This window comes from Anabas testudineus, chromosome 11 (genome assembly GCF_900324465.2).
Source record: "Anabas testudineus chromosome 11, fAnaTes1.2, whole genome shotgun sequence".
Lineage (NCBI taxonomy): Eukaryota > Metazoa > Chordata > Actinopteri > Anabantiformes > Anabantidae > Anabas > Anabas testudineus.
In genome coordinates, this window is record NC_046620.1 from 15,457,938 (window position 1) to 15,474,911 (window position 16,974).

At 43.3% G+C, this 16,974-nt stretch overlaps 1 protein-coding gene across 1 annotated transcript in view; it reads right to left on the reverse strand.

Moving 5' to 3' along the window:
- csmd2 (CUB and Sushi multiple domains 2) overlaps nucleotides 1–16,974 on the reverse strand; it is a 192,584-nt gene that overhangs the window by 165,669 nt on the left and 9,941 nt on the right. The window contains exon 2 of the mRNA XM_026348691.1: nucleotides 11,820–12,036. Coding sequence (XP_026204476.1) covers nucleotides 11,820–12,036 — 217 coding nt within the window. The remainder of the gene's footprint in view (nucleotides 1–11,819; nucleotides 12,037–16,974) is intronic.

Below are 16,974 nucleotides of genomic sequence, written 5' to 3' on the forward strand. Positions count from 1 at the left end.
ATGGCGCCCTCGTTCCCCCCCCCCCGGCACACGTGATTCGACTCCTTCGGCTAATAGGGAGACCTTCGCAAGCAATTAGAGATGTTTCTATCAGCCTCCTCATCCTTTTTTGCTTTAATGTACTCGGTCACGTTGCCCGGGGGGTGGAGGGGGGGGATGGGGCTTGATCTCTCCTTGATAACGTTTTATGGTTCGCCTTCAGCGTTCTCAATTTCAGTTAAACTTCATGGTCTTTAATGTTGAAAGCCTGCAAATGCGCTACCAGTGATCATGACAGCGAGCAGCTTTACAGGAGGAGAGCCGAGCTGAAGGCAGCAGCACATTGTAAATCTCATACTCTGCCTCCCACAGATCTCACAACCCCATCAGAATTAAGAAACAAAAAGCCATCTTTTAGTCACTGAGACAGGCTTTAGCATGCAGTTGCTCAATTAATAAACGCGCGTGACATCACAAAGGTATTTGCGCTTCTTGGCCGGACGGGAAGGGTTGGGAGAGTCTCTCAGATGCCTCTGATGCCGAATGCCGATGGAGATACAATCAACCGCAGTCCACGCCAAGTGAGACACAAATCGCGGGCGAAGTCATTAACAAACCAGCGTCTCCAGAGAGAAAACAGGAGACAGACAGAGAGAGAGAGGCTGATAAAAGAGGGAGAGCGGAGTGGAAGGGAAGGTGAGGGGTGAAGGAAGATAGTGAGGAGTGAGGGGGGGGGGGGTGTAAGCAGTGACTGGAGGAGATTTGAACAGATGAAGAGCTCATCAAGGAGCTCTGACGACATACAGCCACAGAACTCCGATAGAGTGTCTTTACTCGTGAGCTCGGTTCATAAAAAGAACACCGGTGGCGAGACGTAGACTCGAACAGCTAAAGTCATCGCCAGTTAAATTAAAACATGTGTCTGCGCGAAAGGGTGCTGGAGTTCCCGGAGATAAGTTCTCCACAGTCTTGAACTTCTTAAATCTAATTCTACCTAAGGGTTGGAATGAGCTCACACACACAGACACACACACACACATATACGCACGCACAGACAGATTTACTTCCCCTGGAGTGTCTACTGGTCATCAAGTGAGTGATGTGACTGGTTTATCTCTAGGCTATCTCCACTCCATTAACAGCATATTACGTTACCCTGATTCTATCTGCGTCTGCTCAACATCATAGATACCTGTGAGGCAGCACAGCTGGCTGCACACTCCCCACATGTATTCCATAGAGACTGTCCTCATAATGCAAAGTGCAGCAGTGCTGAAAAACACAAGTCATAAAAGGCAGAATCATTTGAAGCCTTAATGCAGGATCATTAAATAAACAACAGAGCGGCTCTGACGCTAGAGGTGAAGTAAAAAAAAAAAAGAAAGTACAATTATATTCTTTGTTCATTTGTTTCCCCTTTGTAGAGACATAAGTCAATTACACTTCCAGCAAACACGTCAAGGGTGACAATTGAAACAAGGTTACGCTCACACGTCCACTGTGTTTTCCTCTGCTCTGCGCAAATCGCTTTGCTATAATCCTGGAGCAGAAAACAATTAGGGCTAAAATAAAACTAATTCAATGTCGTGCCACTCTCTCTCACCCCCCCTCCCTAGGCAAGTGACAAAGCTAAGTGCTGGCCATGAGATATGCTGTTGTTTACTCACCGGCGCCGGTGTGCAGGTGTGTTTGTGCGTGAGCGAGAAGCAATTATGATACACGAGGATGTGGGAAAATGATCAAGGAGAGAGTAAGGACGGACTTGAGGGAGCGAACAGGGGAGGGGGGAAAGCAGACGGGACGCAAAGGGGGGGGGGGGGAAACAGATTCCGCTAAGGGTGACGTCACAAAGCTGTAATGTGCGACCGATGATTGGCTGTCTGATGAAAGTTTTAGCAGTCATCATTGTTTTCAAGTCATTGATACTCAAAAAAAAAAAAAAATCCAGTAGTAGTCTAGAAGTCTAGTAACGTCTAAATAAACAAGTTATATAACACATGCTGCAAAGATGTGTGTTATATAACCTGATCAGAGCTCACAAAACATGTTTATCACTCTTCCAAGCATCAAGATTTCTATGTGTATCGGGAAGACTTGGCTAACCATAGAGTCATCATGTGGCATGATGGAGATATCATTGATAAAATATAAAGACACAAACCCCACTAATGTACACTTCAGTAATGACTGAGTGCAATGCTGCCTTTTTTCCCAGAATCCCTGTTTAATCGAATGCAGTTTGCCACTTAGTATGGCGCACACCCAATCCTTCTTACACCAGTTAAGGCTTTTTACTTGTGTGCGCTCTGCCTATGACTCATGCTCCAACCCCGCTTCCCTCCACACCACACGGGCAATATGTATGTGAATGCTGCTGTTTTTGATATTTAAGGCAGCGTTCACAAAGCCAGATCCAAGATGGACCGGTTTTCTGAGGTAGGAAAGTTGCCTGGCCTGGGATGCCAACAGTCTTGTTGTCCAACCTGCAGTAGCAGTGCAGCATCACGTTAATGCTCATTGTTTCGGAATGGGATGTTCGACAGTCACACGCAGGGTGTAATATCAAAGTCTCCACGTACTTTTGGTCACGCCTGCGGTGCAAGGCTTTAAGCGTGAGCCACCGAGGTTTCCTTTCAAAGACGCTGCAAAAAGCTCTGAATTTAAATTCCTGAATTTTATCATTTGCACTCCTATCACCCTCTCCCTCTCTCTCTATCTCTCTCTCTCTCTCGCTGTGATCTTCACTTTCTCCCTCGCTCCACAGAGGGATGCCACTAATAAACTCCAAAACAAGGTTGGGCAGACCATCTGATTAGCCAGCAGGGCTAACAGGGACACAGTGACCGATGGAGCGCCCAACCAATGCTATTTACTTTCTACCCGTCGCTCTTCTTTCGCTCCCGTGGCAAGGATGATCAAAGAGCGGCAGAGGGAAGGAGACAGCGAGGGAGAAGAGAGAGGAGGAGGAGGAGGAGGAGGAGGAGGAGGGGATGGCGGTGGTGTATTTGTGTGTGTCTTACTGAAAAAGAAAAAGCACTGGTTCTGATCTAGAATTAGCTGCAGGCTCTCACAAACACCACAAAAAGTATGTGAACCTTTTGGAATTTCATGTTTTTTCTGCATATAAAATCTGATCTGAGTCAAGAGAAATAACAAATATGACGTGCCTTTATTAAGAACAACCATAAAAACCTCACCGTGCCAGTGGAAAAACCCTTGTGAACCCTTGGAATAATGACCTCAAACTCAACTAGAGCTACTTTGACTGACAAAAATTCACCATAACTTTTTGAGAACTGTCCTTAAGTCCCTCTCTTTCTGTAGATCTTGACATTAAAGCCCTGTATCTGTTCATTATGTGTCTTTTGAGTACGGAGGTCAGATCAAGTTCTATGTTAGTCCTCAACATCTCTGCTCTGCACTGTAGACAGATTCACATCCTTTATGGCGGGACTGATCACAATACTGTACGTGTGTAGCAGGGTACGGAGCATTAACCTTTACCACCAACTAAATATGCACAAGTGCAACTGGTCTCGTGCAACATGTGTCTAATTACATGCCAGGAAAATCCTTTTGACACAGCACAGTCAGTGTGTGTGTGTGTGTGTGTGCTTTATCCATTATCACGTTTCACAAGGTGTTAGGATGCCTAATTAGACTGCTATGCTCTGTGTCTCGCAGGGATGAGCAAGAAAAAACAAAAGGAAAGAGTGAAATCAAGGAATGAACAAGTGACTGCAGCAACCCAGGATAGAAAATATGCTGGGGATTTACCGAAACCAGGAAGCAAATAGTACAAAATAGCAGAAGCTCTGCGACTCTAGAACGCTTTTGTTAACTTACAGTTAAAAATAGATACTGGAATGAGATGAGTCTGAGAACATATTAGACATTTTTGTGAAATATATGGCAGAGGAAGCATAAACAGGAGGTAGGCTGTGGATGTGCAGTTATTCCTCCAATCAAGCCTGAAATTGCTCAGCAGTTGGATTGTGCTTCTTGGGGATGCTTTTTCTTTTTGCCTTTCTTCTAGAATTTTTCCTTGTAGGAACATTTCGGTTAAATGTGCACCCTTAGTTATAAAGCCAGCCACTACTGGAACCAGCCACAAAGCCTGATGCAGCAATGTTTTTTTTTTTTATCACACCACCCGATTATTGAAGTTCTTTTCAAACTAAATAAACATAAATAAATGCCAGAACACGTCATATGATTTGGAAATAGCGATAAAGAAGATAAATGCATAGAGTGGAGTGTGTTTTTTTGTGTGTTTCCTGCAGGTGGGTGAGTGTCATTTTTCAAAAGTTTAAGGCAGCAAAGATGTCGCGTGTGCTTGAAAGCATGCACACAGTATGTGTTCATCAATACCTGCAATGTGTGAGAGACAGCACTTGAAATTAAACTGATCACACTGATTAAAAACTCTTTTTACTATTATTTATGGTGGTATAAGCCGCATAGCTATATGGATGTGATCTATATGACAAAGACTAGGACTCTCTGTATAATTTTACATTTTATCTTAAAGAATTTTCACTAGGTTTTGAAAAATACTGTTCACAAAGTGGACACTGACCTCATGTTGTGATCATCTCTGACCAGGGATATAAGAGAATTATAGGAAACAAAAATAAGTGAAGTCAGTCAAATCCAGAGGCACTGTACGCTATAAACCTGCAGCAACTCATGAATTGTACTGCACCTTAGATAAACGTTCCCTCAGTGAAGAAAGCAGTATTGCTGGGTACAATTTCTATGACACACCTCTTCAATTCTATATATTTCTTTAATTATATCAACATATCAACAGCCAAAATCCAACTAGCACCTTTGTGCCGTGCATAGCAAATCACTTCCTTACAAAAAAGTGACCACACTGCATCTTTCTTTTTTTTTTACTAACCTCTTACATAAATATGCTGCGAATTCAATTACAATTCATTTACCTAAATGATTTGAATGCATTTCAAATAAATTATTAAACAGTTTAAGAAAAGCTCATTTAAATTTTATTATCTGGGGCTGCACAAGGCAAAAAAGGTTTAATAATGTACTCCGGTTTTCGGAGAACACATGTTGGCCAAAATGTGAGCAAGGAGCACTACATGGGTGTAATTATACTGCTATTTTTAGTGGTTATATTTCCATCCCTGCAGGCTTACACAGCTCAACAGGCTGGCTTCCCAAAATTGTGTAGCCTTCGACTTAAATGAGTCCAAAGCTTAGCACACGAGGAGTAAAAATGACACATCTTTTTGAAGGGTGCGCTGCACATTTAATCTTTTAACTCGGCAGGAGAAACATTTCATTTCATGCCGCCAGTGAAGTGTGTGCTGTTAAGAACATTGATAGGCCCGGGGATGGGAAAATGTCAATAGCAATACGCATAATGAGTGATACGCAGGATGTAGGATATAAATTCACAGCCATCTAGTTGATTATTTCTCTAATCTGGGGTTACAGAGCCTAATAATTCTGCCTCACAGGTGAGCCCGTGCCATAAATCTCGACATCGTTTCACTTTTTCCCCGGCGCGAGATGATGAAAAACAAACTATCACTCTTCCTCCTGTTTTTAGCAGTCTGTTGTTAAAGCTGGCATTGATAAGTGGCTGTCTCTCCATTAACATCCCAGACTCAAAGGATCCATAAATCCAAGAGTGTGTGTGTGCGCGCGCATGTGTGTGTGTGTGTGTGTGTTTGTTTAAATTGTGTCTGCTTGTGGTTGTGTATGAAAAAATAAAAAACCCAACTACATATTTACATAGAGTGCATGCATGCATGGCACATGCGGATGCTGTAGAGGATGATGTTCAATCATGACCAATACAAACAAATGAAACGATGCAGCCTTGAAGCCATATTTCACACACACACACACACACACACACTCCTGCACACAACACTCTTCCGTAGGTAGGCATGTGTGCTTCAGGATGAACAGATGAAGAAGAAAAAGAAACGCGTGCAAGCAAACGCACACTATAAGCACGTGCACCGCAGTCTACATAAAGTGGAATCATTTTCCAAAGTATGTGTTGCGAAAGATTAACGGCCGAGGCCTTCGCTGGAGAAGAATTATTGTTATGGCGAGTGTTCAGGCAGGAAGTGCCGGTGTACGTCACTCGCTCTGGCCCTGACCTGCAGACATAGGCTCTTTACAAGCTTGACTCATATCTAACACTGTACTTGTTCACACATACAGGGGGGGGGATGCGCACTAACACACCCAAAGCTGGGCGAGATAAGAGACTGAATTAACAAAAGCTTTGGATGCTCCGCGCTATCAGGCCTCTGTATACAAATCCTTGGTGGACCATTAGCATTAACTTATCATAGGAGTGATAAAAGCAGAAATTATAACTGCTATAAAGATAAATACAAGTGGTAAAGTGTATTAACAAATACACAAACATGTCTTTTTATGTAAGCAGCTGGTGCCATTTAAAAGAAATATGATGCAACAAAAGCTTCAGCGCAATAAAAACCTGTCACACTCGTTTGTTACTAAAAAGTGTAACGTAACTGCAATTTTATCAGATAATACTGCAGTAAATAGTCTGCAGACAAATATGGTATATGAGTTTGGTGAACACCTATAACAAACACTATGTTTTATTACTTAGTCATTTTCAAAATGAGCTATAAAGCAGCTTTAATCAATATTTTATTGTTGCTATGCAGCTCTATGGAGCGTTTTAGTATCTTTCAGCCCATTGTTTCGGCTTTCAGGTCGACTACTTGACGATCCAGTGCCATCACTTTCATGATGTAAGTTTTGGTACGCAAAGGAGTTGTTGCACGTTTACCAGGTGGATAGCACACGTGGACAGAGCGAATGTATGTGATCGTATGTCCACGTTGTGTTCACAGCTTGTTTCCACTGGTGTTTCGTTGTTTCGCGGTTGTTTCCCGCTTCAATATCAATATTCTTTTGTGAATATTCTTGCATGTTTTACTTTTAAACGGAATATTTGTGCAGTGGAAAGAAAAAGCTATATACTGTGAAAGCACATATGTATACAATACAATGCTTGTCCCTCCCGTGCATATTCTGTACGAGCACTCGTGCTCTCGAGTGCTTGCAGAAAAAGCAGAAACATCTCTAAAAGCTTATGTGCCTGAATTACGGGGCTAACAGTTTCCCATCCCACTGCCATTTAAACGTGTGTGTGTGTGTGTGTGTGTGTGTGTGTGTGTGTGTGTGTTTGCGAGTGTGTTTGCGAGTGTGGAGTTCATTTTATCTGTATTCCAATAAACCTTGATTTTGTTGACACTGAATAAGCTTGCTGGGATGGGATGCGCACTAACCTAGATCACCCTTTGTAAGCACAGTTTAGGGACAAACACATAAACACTCCTGCTTCTCTGCTCCCAGCCTCCCAGCACCGAGGGCTGACTGTAGTGTTAATGCCACTCCCAGCACCATGCACTAGTGCTCCTTATTTAGGTCCTATCGAGCCCGCAGGCTGAAAATCTGTCTCTTTCATGCCTCCTCCTCTTTCTCATTTTCCCACCCCTGCCATACTGCCAGACTTTAAGTTTCCTCCATTCCATCACTCCATCACCAGGAGAAAGGCAGATGCCTTCACACGCCCCAATAGCTTTTTTTTCCTGTGCTGAAATGTACTTGGTGTTCCCCAATTGGCAGTTACAAGGTGAAATGTGACAGAAACGTGGGGAAAACATCGCTTTTACAAGTAAAAAATGTGCACTTTCATACAGAGTGACAGCGGGAGCGTTGGTAGAGGTTCTCACTTAAGGTCAGCGCTGTTGCTTTAGTCATGTACAGGCCTCTCTGACGACTGGGTCTCAGAGCGGGGCTCCTAAAAAGCATGTACAAGTAAGATGCATGATCCATTATGGATGGATTTGGTTCTGAGGCAAACAAAGCATTAGGTAACAAAATTACTTCTTTTATTTTTCAACTGTAGATAAATGAGCAGATAATCACTTAACGTGTCAGTTAAATGCATGTAATTGCAAAGTAATGCATGTTAAGATACACCGTGTAACCTTTTTTAAATATTGTTTTTTTTTTTTATTATCCTGAACTTAATTAGCACATTTTGGAGCGGTCTCATTTATTGTACTTTCATAATCATGACTGTCTGAAGCACTGGGCAGAGTTTGGTGAAGCGTAGCCGAGCATGGCAGAACACCGAGGGAGGCCTCGGCAGAGCATATACCGCACTGGAACGCTCCGCAAACCCAATTTTGTCACAGCATGAAGAAATTAGGAAAAGAAATAAACAAATAGACAAATAGAAGTAGAGAAACCTTCGGGCCACAGCAGGTATATTAATATTTTCTAATTTAGAATCCATAAACGTTAGATTATTCAAGATTAACTTGCACAAGCAAGTCGCCTGCTACATGCAGGCACTCCATCACAGTGATCATCTCTTTAAGGTCACGCTGTTGTCATGGGTTAACGCAACTTTAGCGCTCTGAGAATGACCCATCCGACTGATGAATTCGAACACAATGCTTCCAGATAGAGTTGAGGGTCAGGTGCTTTCAGAAGCGACGTCGTCAAGTCGTTTTTCGAGCGATAACAAAGCCGAGGTGAATCTGAAGGTCCTCAAAGTTAGCAAGGTTGCGGTTTAATAGCTGACTCTCAACACAAAGGGTGCTCTGGCAACCCCACACTTTAGCTATAAATGATGCACAAGTACTGGACGGTTTAGTTTTTACTTGGGAGGGTGCAGGCTCTCTGTTTAACCCTGCTTCTGGTATCAATCTTCTCCCCTCACATTAGACAATTCTACATTTCCTAAAGGTATTTGCAGGTTGTGGCTGATCATATTATACTGTGATCAACCACAGCCCGCTTTATAGGTTCAGGTTTATTTAGATTAATTTCACATCTCAACTGAAGAGGATGTCAGGCAGCTATGAGAAACGTTTGTGGACCTATTTCAAAATAAAACTAAGTCAAAATAAATCATTGTGGGATTTTTATAGATGTTTAAAAGACTCGAATCAAACGTGATTCATTTTGAGATTAGCTTTGCTGCAGTTAGGCCCCTGCACAAGAAGCACTTAACCAATTAATCAGCGCACCACCTCTGGAAAAATAATGCTCTGCTTAATTAGCAGAAGCCAAACACAGTCAGCAGCCCATACATGCCATTTAAGACATACATGCACTTCATATGATCTTATTCCCCCCCTGTTTATTTTATTATTATCCCTGCTTCCCATGTATCAGTCGGGATCAGCGGTTTAATGAAGTGCTGCAGCAACAGACTGACTCATACATGCATTTTCTAACAAGTGTTTGTGACTCATAAAGCAACTGCTGCAGGAGGACACACTATATATACTTGTACACGTGCACACATGCAGGCAACAGAAGCTGGTGTCGTCCTGATTACTATTTATCAGCTTTGCTATGACAGCAGTAAAACATTTCAATGGAATGATGACTAAAAGTAAAGAAATATGATGCTCTGAAAAAGAAATCAAAGGTGATCATGTGCATGTAAAGTGAGGCAAAATATATATTCATGCATTTGATGACTACTCGAGATTAAAGGTAAATATCGCCAAGCTGTACACCCTATAGCGTGCTATACATTAAAGGCTGATCCAATTCAGTAAACATAGCATGCAGGACACAAAATGGAGAGCAGAAGAGATAAGATATTAAAAAAAAAATAAAAAAAAAAAAAAACAGGTGAGGAGGAAATGAGGGAAGTGAGAGAGAAATTGAAGGAAGAGGAGCAAGAGAGATGGAAAGAAAATTACTTTTGACACAAGCAGGAGATGAGAGCAAAGGGAGGGCTGAATTATCAGACGTGCATCTTTATGTGGGGTGTGTGTGTGTGTAACTGTGCCTGTGAGTGTGCATGTGGTGTAAGTGGAGGTGTACATGTATGTTCTGACAGGCTGCTGTTGACCCAACAACTTCTTCCGAGCCTTCCCAAGCTGAAGTTTCGCTTGTACAGGAGCCGGCACAGTCTTGAACACTCCTGTTGCTTCTCAATGTCTTTCACATGTATTTTTCGCTCTTTTTCCAAACCACCTTTAGCTTTTTTTTTTTTTTTTTTCTTTTTTTTATATTCATTTTCTTTCCCTGCATTTATTTTCAAAGCGCTTAGCCAGTGAGAGTGGAAGGCTTCTCCCCCGTCCCACTGGAGCATCAATATACAACAGAGCCCAGAGGTCCAAACAGGAGAAAGGCTGAGGAGGACAGCGCAACACCAATCCATAATGGATTTGCTTCTCTCTTTCATTTCGTTTTCTGCGGGGAGATGCGATGGAGGCAATGCTGGCACAGAATGAGAGGCGCAGGGGTGGGAGGGGGGCATAGTAGGAGGGGGGGGGAGGATATTGACAGGGAGAAACACAGAGGCTGACAGAGACTCCGAACAGTGTCAATAACAAAAAGCCCTTAAGAATATTTCTCTCATCTGGCTCTAGAGGCTTGCATAACATATGCTTTAAACGGCTTGTAAGGCTAAGCTCATAGCAGGAGGTGACAGGAATTAAAAGCAGCTTTGTTGTCGCCTCAACTGTCAGATGCAGAAATTGTCACTAATTAAGTTAGTCTGTATATGAGGCGCTGCCAAAAGATCTGGTAGATATTAGACTGCAAGCAATCACATTCCAAAATACTCAAACACATCAGTGAGTAGCAGCTATCTGGCTGGATCTCATAATCACAGCTAATAAAAAAACAAAACGCAAAAAAATTATAATTTAGGCTCCTGAATGGTGGAAGCTCTGAATGGCGCCCTGCAAACCAGAGAGGTAATATTTCAGTTTGCAATGTCAGCACGACGCGGCTCTTTCTAAAGGCCATTAAACTCGGGATGATGCTGTTGATTCAGAAATTGTTTGTTTGAGTCTTCACGCCCGAGCGGGGCTTCATCTTGTTTTTGCTAGTAGCCCCGGAGCACGAAATGCGGCCAGCAGTTCCAGCGAATAACCTTTGATGGTGTCACGGCGTCGCCACTCAGCCCTTTGCATGAGTCACCGAAGGATCTTGCTGCAGCTGCCTCTGCTTGCATCGCCGGTTATAGTCTGGATTATAGTTTTTTTTCTTTTACAGGTTTTAATTCATGTGGATGGACAAACAAACAGGCTGCGAACTAAAGCTTAGCCAGACTAATGACCTCTTTATATGGAGATAAAACCAAAGGCGACCGAAGTGTCACCACTAATCTTTCATGGGATAACTTGGGCTCTCTCGCAGGAAAAAAGCTGCACACTACAGTATATTAACAGTTCAACCTGCGAACTGTGATCGATGCTTACTGTGGGCTCTTTGGACAATAATGCATCGTTCATCTTGGTTTTCTTCCCCTAATTAGCTCTAGCTCACCTGGAGGTTTGTTTAAAAAAATCTGTCTGATGAACTACCTGATAGTGTTAAAAAGGGAGTTTCACAGTGTTCCCAGAACCCAAACAAAGGTACATGACTATGTAGGTTTCATCTTTTTGGTCATTGCAATTATTCAAAAGAACATCCCCTTCTTTTTTCGGTATCCAACTCAAACCCTAAAAATACGCTGTGTTCCTTCACTACAGTCAGTGAAAGTGAATCTTTTGCAAATGTATAGTCACTAAAACTTGAGTTACATTGTTGAGTGTACTGCCATTATTATCAATTAAGGATTATTCCCTATGAACATTGTTTTGAACTGGACGTTAACAGCTGTAAACCGTGTATACTAGAACTGCTCCATTACAAAAGCCCATAAAATCTTAAACTGTTAACTGCATTAAGAGACAATGTGGATTTCAATACCATATCATTGTATAATGAAGATGTAGGTCAGAGTTCAGGTATAATAACCCTGGACATGATATAATTAAAGATATCCTTACCGTGTGCGCAGGTTCCCAGGGCTGGGTGGCCCGTCATATACAGACAAGATGTCAAAGTCCTCCTCTAGGGCGAAGCCTTGAAAGACCAGCTGTATCCGATTGTGCTCAGCTGCCACAATCACCCATGTGCAGTTGGCATAGTTAGGATAACCATAAGGGTAGCCAGGGCTCTCTATCGTCCCATTGGGACTGTGTAGCGTGTAGCTGCAGTTCTGAGCTGTGGAGAGAAAAAAGAAATAGGCAGTTATTAAAAAGGTGCACGGCGCGCGAGGAGAGTGCGGAATTTTTTAAAGCATTAAAGGGGTTTAAAACCAAATAAAAAAAAACACTCCTCTACATCCAGGAATAGAAATTCCCATACACACACAGTCAAACAGTTTGCTGCAACATCCATTATCACCCACAGTGTTCAGCATAAGCCTTTAATATAGCAGTGCTAAATGGATCACTCTCTACCAGCTTTCCCCACCTCCATCATCACACACTTGTTCTCTCGCCGGCCCTTTCACCACATTAGTAATAGGTTCCCACATTACACATGACACAGCACGAGGAGGAAAAGATTGGGGGGGAGCAGGGGGAGCGGCAGACAATAGGACATGACACATGACACTTGAATCCTACGTTAATTGTTCTCATGTCGCATGTGTGTCGTAAATCTTAGCTGTGTGTGTTGCCATCTCTCCGTCCTGAGCTTTGAACGCCTGCGTGTGTGCGTTTTGAATCCCAGAGCTCAGCTGCAGCACAGTAGAGACTTTTTAATCCACGTTAGAGATGTATTTGTAATTAATCTGTAATACGGACCATACATTAAGCGTGACCGCACTTATATTCAGCCCGTGTGTGTGTTCTTGTGCTAATGTACAAACGGATAGCAATCATTTGGCCTTGAGTGGTGATTGTCACCTCTTCCAAGTCAGAGCAGGTTAATGCGAAAGCTAATCCTCATCATTCAGACAGCTCGACGCGAGCAGTCAGCTGTCACTCCGCCACCGGAGGTGACGGAGGGATAAAATCCGATCACACTGTAGCTGATCAGCCTGCTTACGCCGTGGATGATCACACGCCGTAAGCAGCCTAATGTGTTACGGCTTTTGAACTCAGACAGCGGGAAAAGGCAACATGCTCTGAATTCATTTCCTTTAGTAGAAGAAACCGAGCAAAAGTGGAATTATGGTGACAGGAAAGCAACGATAGAAGCATCGATAGAAATCCTCACTGGGGGTGGGGGGGTGAGGCTAAATGAAAATGTCATGCAAGTGAACATGCTATTTATATAAATGGCCTGCATTTTCCCCGCGTTTGCTTCAGCCACAGACCTGAATCATAATGCAGCCTGATTAAAATGTAATTAGGAGAGTATAATTGGAGGACATCTGTTATCTGCATAACCCACATTATTCAACAACACAAACAATGCAATGCTCGCAGTAGACTGGATTTTATTTATTTTTTGCTTTGTTCATTTCTATCCACTCGCATAACTGAGTAAATGACTATGATGAATCAGTGCACGGAAAGGAGCTAAAGTACCTGGGGGCATTAAAATAGGACAATAAAACACAAGAATCCTTAGTAAACACGTTTCAGCTTTGAAATATGTAGAAGTGAAGACTGCTTTGTCAAATCCCTCCGGGCCGAACATGTGGATCTCATATTGAATGCTTGAGAAGCATACACATTCTACGCTATACTTTTGTGATGGGTGAGAACAATCCCAACGCTCAAAATCTGTCCAAATTTTCATTCTGAAATGAAAAAAAAACCAGCAGGGATTTAAAGGGAACATCAGTCACCCAACATGAATACAAGACAATACAAAAAAAAAAAAAAAAAAACAACTCAGCAATTGTTATTTTTCAAAATCTCACCCACAACTGAAATAAATAAAAACATAAGGGAAACAAATAAATAAGCATGAGCACGGATAATCTGTGGTTAGTGAGACAGGCAGACACTGCATTTGTTTTTTAAACAATAATCCAGCCCAAGGTTTTAAGATTTTAGGGGCTACAAGCCTCATCAAGGTGTTTACGAATTCTGAAATACCATAGGGAAAAAAGGCGCACACACACATACACATACACACCGTCACGCAATCCAACTGAACTAGCGTTTGCTTTGTTTTTATGGGTAGTTTGATAATAACATTGTTTCCGGTTGGTGCAGCTAATCCGCGCCACAATATGTTTTGGAAAGGGAAGGTGAATAGGGGGAGGATAATGTGAGGAGGTAGAGATCCACACAGTCTGGATGGAATCAGCCTCAGCGGGAGGATAATAGCATTTCCAGTCACAGTATATCCATCATATCACTGTTGACCCCCCCGGGGGCCTGTCTCGTCAAAAAAAAAAAAAAAAAAAAAAAACAGGCGGGGGGCCTCTCCGCCGTCACTTTTCAGCACTTCACGTGTGCTTGACCTGCACCAGAAGATGCTAATGCGTGTGCACTTGAACCCTGTCCACTTGAATACACTTAAGCTTTACTGTAGGTGTGTAGATTTGCATCGCAAGTTCAGCCCTATGGTTGTAGTGGGGGATCTGCAAGTGTCCCGAGCGGGTTCTTGGGTAAAATGCTGGATGGAATGAATAGAGTAGCGCAAACTGGGCAGCAGTTTGTGCATAGGATGCTGCAAATGAGTGAGCGCGGCGTGGATTTCTGCTAACCACGTCTATTCTCAGTCCTCATTTTCTCACAGATAACAAGAGGAAAGAACAAAAAAGATCAAAGCGGGGAGTTGTCTCCGTCTGACTTTTTCATTAAAGCCTTTAAATAGGCCGAGCAAGCAAGCATCCCCCCCAACCCCCCCTCCCTTCCTATTATCATCAGGTCAATACCAATATCCAGGTAAAACATCCACATCCACCTCTGCTACCTGATTTTCATATGCACAGCCACGTCAATAATCTCCTCATCATCTCCTTCATTATGAGGCCTCCATCAGACAAATGCCAATCAGTGGCTCAGACAGCAGCCTGATGGCGGAGCTTGATAGGGGTCAGAGTGGATTGTGAGCCCCCTTGTACGCGGCCACTCAGCTATAATGTGTGGGCTGGGCTGAATTATGAAATGATACTAAGGACATTAAAGCAACAGAGTTACTATTTAACAGCTTCAGAAATCAGTATATTTAAAGTGGAATAGTGTTTGCGGCTAAAGTGAAAATACTAGAAAGCTAAAAAATAAAATAATAATAGGGCTGTGTTATTTTTAACCGAATAAAAGCGTTTCATAACGTTAGAGTGGATGTGTTATTAAGGGATGGAACATGCTGTACATATTGATATATGACAGGCAGACAGCCAGTCAGAAAAAGGCTGGCTGCCTGTTTTATGGGTACAATTAAGCAAGACAAAAAAAAATAAAAAATACAACCTCATGATACTGAATTAGTCTGCCAGAGTCGAGAGCTGAACGCTGTTTTGAAGGGTGAGCACCCCGTGCCAAGTGACCGGCTCCTAAATCGATAATGATGCAACACAATGTGGCATAAAAGACCACGATGGCGCTTTTAGAGAGGTGGCGCTTTTGGCTGCAGCCAGAGACGTTTCAATTCCTTGCTGAAAAAGAAGATGCTTTGAATTGAGTCGAACGAAAAGCAGGCGCGTGACAGCCTCGCTCGACAATGCACTTTTGCTGGCATTAGGGGGGGCTGATTTACAACCTCCTGTCCTGTTTGATTTTCACATTACGTAGTTGTAATGGGGACGTTTGAAGAAAAGTTTTTCAGGCACTTTGTAGTCACTTTGACTCATGTAGTTCTTTTCGTTATTTGCACAGCTACAAATCACAGCTGCACTTTACCACAATCAGCTATAATAGGTGTGGTTCACGCAAACTGAGATGCATCTACTCCCTCTGTTATTTAAAAACCCAAAGATTTTGATTAAGCACCTGGAGCATGGTTGTATTACTCACCCTCTCCTATAGCGTGCATTATGAAATTAGCTTCCCGGGAGCAGGTGACTTACTCCGAGCGCCCTGTGTGTAAATCTGCAGGGAAGAGCCCATTCCGCAGTTGACCCCCGCTGACACGCCATAAAGACCCCATAAACAGACTGCTGGCCGCGCTGTTTTAGTCCAGCCACGCCACCGGTAAAGTAAAAGGTCATGTTTCCGCAACTTGTAAAAGTTCAGGTGAGCCATTATGAATATGGCACAGTAGCAAGTGCAGGTATGCTGGTTCAGCTATTAGGAGAATTGATAACTTGTTCTAGTGGTTAGTGTGTTTTATTCCACAGCATCTCTGTGGAAACTATTTGCACTGGCTTGTACTGAGATGTCAACTACAGCGTGTGCCTGATATCTGTGGATGTTCAGCAGATATGCCGTCCGTCGCTTAGCCCACTGTGCCACTGGCAGCATCTGCTTGGCACTAAGCAGCTCGGACGTGAACGCTGCCACATGGGCGCGCAGGGGAGAAGTGTGACCTTGTGCGGAGGGCTTTACCTGTGTACGTGCTGCCTGTGTGCCGGAGCTATTATTTGCTCTGCCAGGGCAACTGTTGTCGCCGCGGCAGTTTGCTGTGACGCTTGGATGAATCTGTGGTCGCTGCTCTGTGCTGTACTCCAGCAGGACAGTAACCTCGCAGAGTGGAGGAGGCAGACAAGGAGAGGCTAAAGTAGAAAGACAGAGGTGTGTGTCGGGGGGAGGTAGGGGTTAGGGGCAGAGTGGACTGGCTGACTGGCTGACTGAATGTATGGACGCATGAGAAAATAGATTGGGGAGACGTGATGTGAGGGATAATAGAAGCAAAGGTGAGCTGAGGGACACACTGGAGGGAAGTGAAAAATAGCAGAGGAAAAGGGAGAGAGAGGGGGACGACTGAAAGAGCACAAGATAGAGCGTGTCAGAAGGTCAACGAGAGGAAGAGCAACAGCCAACGGAAGCAAATGGTTCGGAAACGGGAGGGAGACTTCACTACGTTTTTTTGTCCATCTTCTTACATCTTGTTGCCCCTATCTGCGCCGAGGCCACAGCCAAACGGAGTGACATTCAACAACAACATAGCGCTTCATCTGCACCGTTAGCAAGCGCCAAGAGGTCGATATGGCAGTTCTGCATATGCGATGTTATCCACCGGCTGCACCTGCATTAGAATAATCCCAGTACCGTAGGTGTGCATGGTGTTACACACCAGCATGCGGCTCCTCTG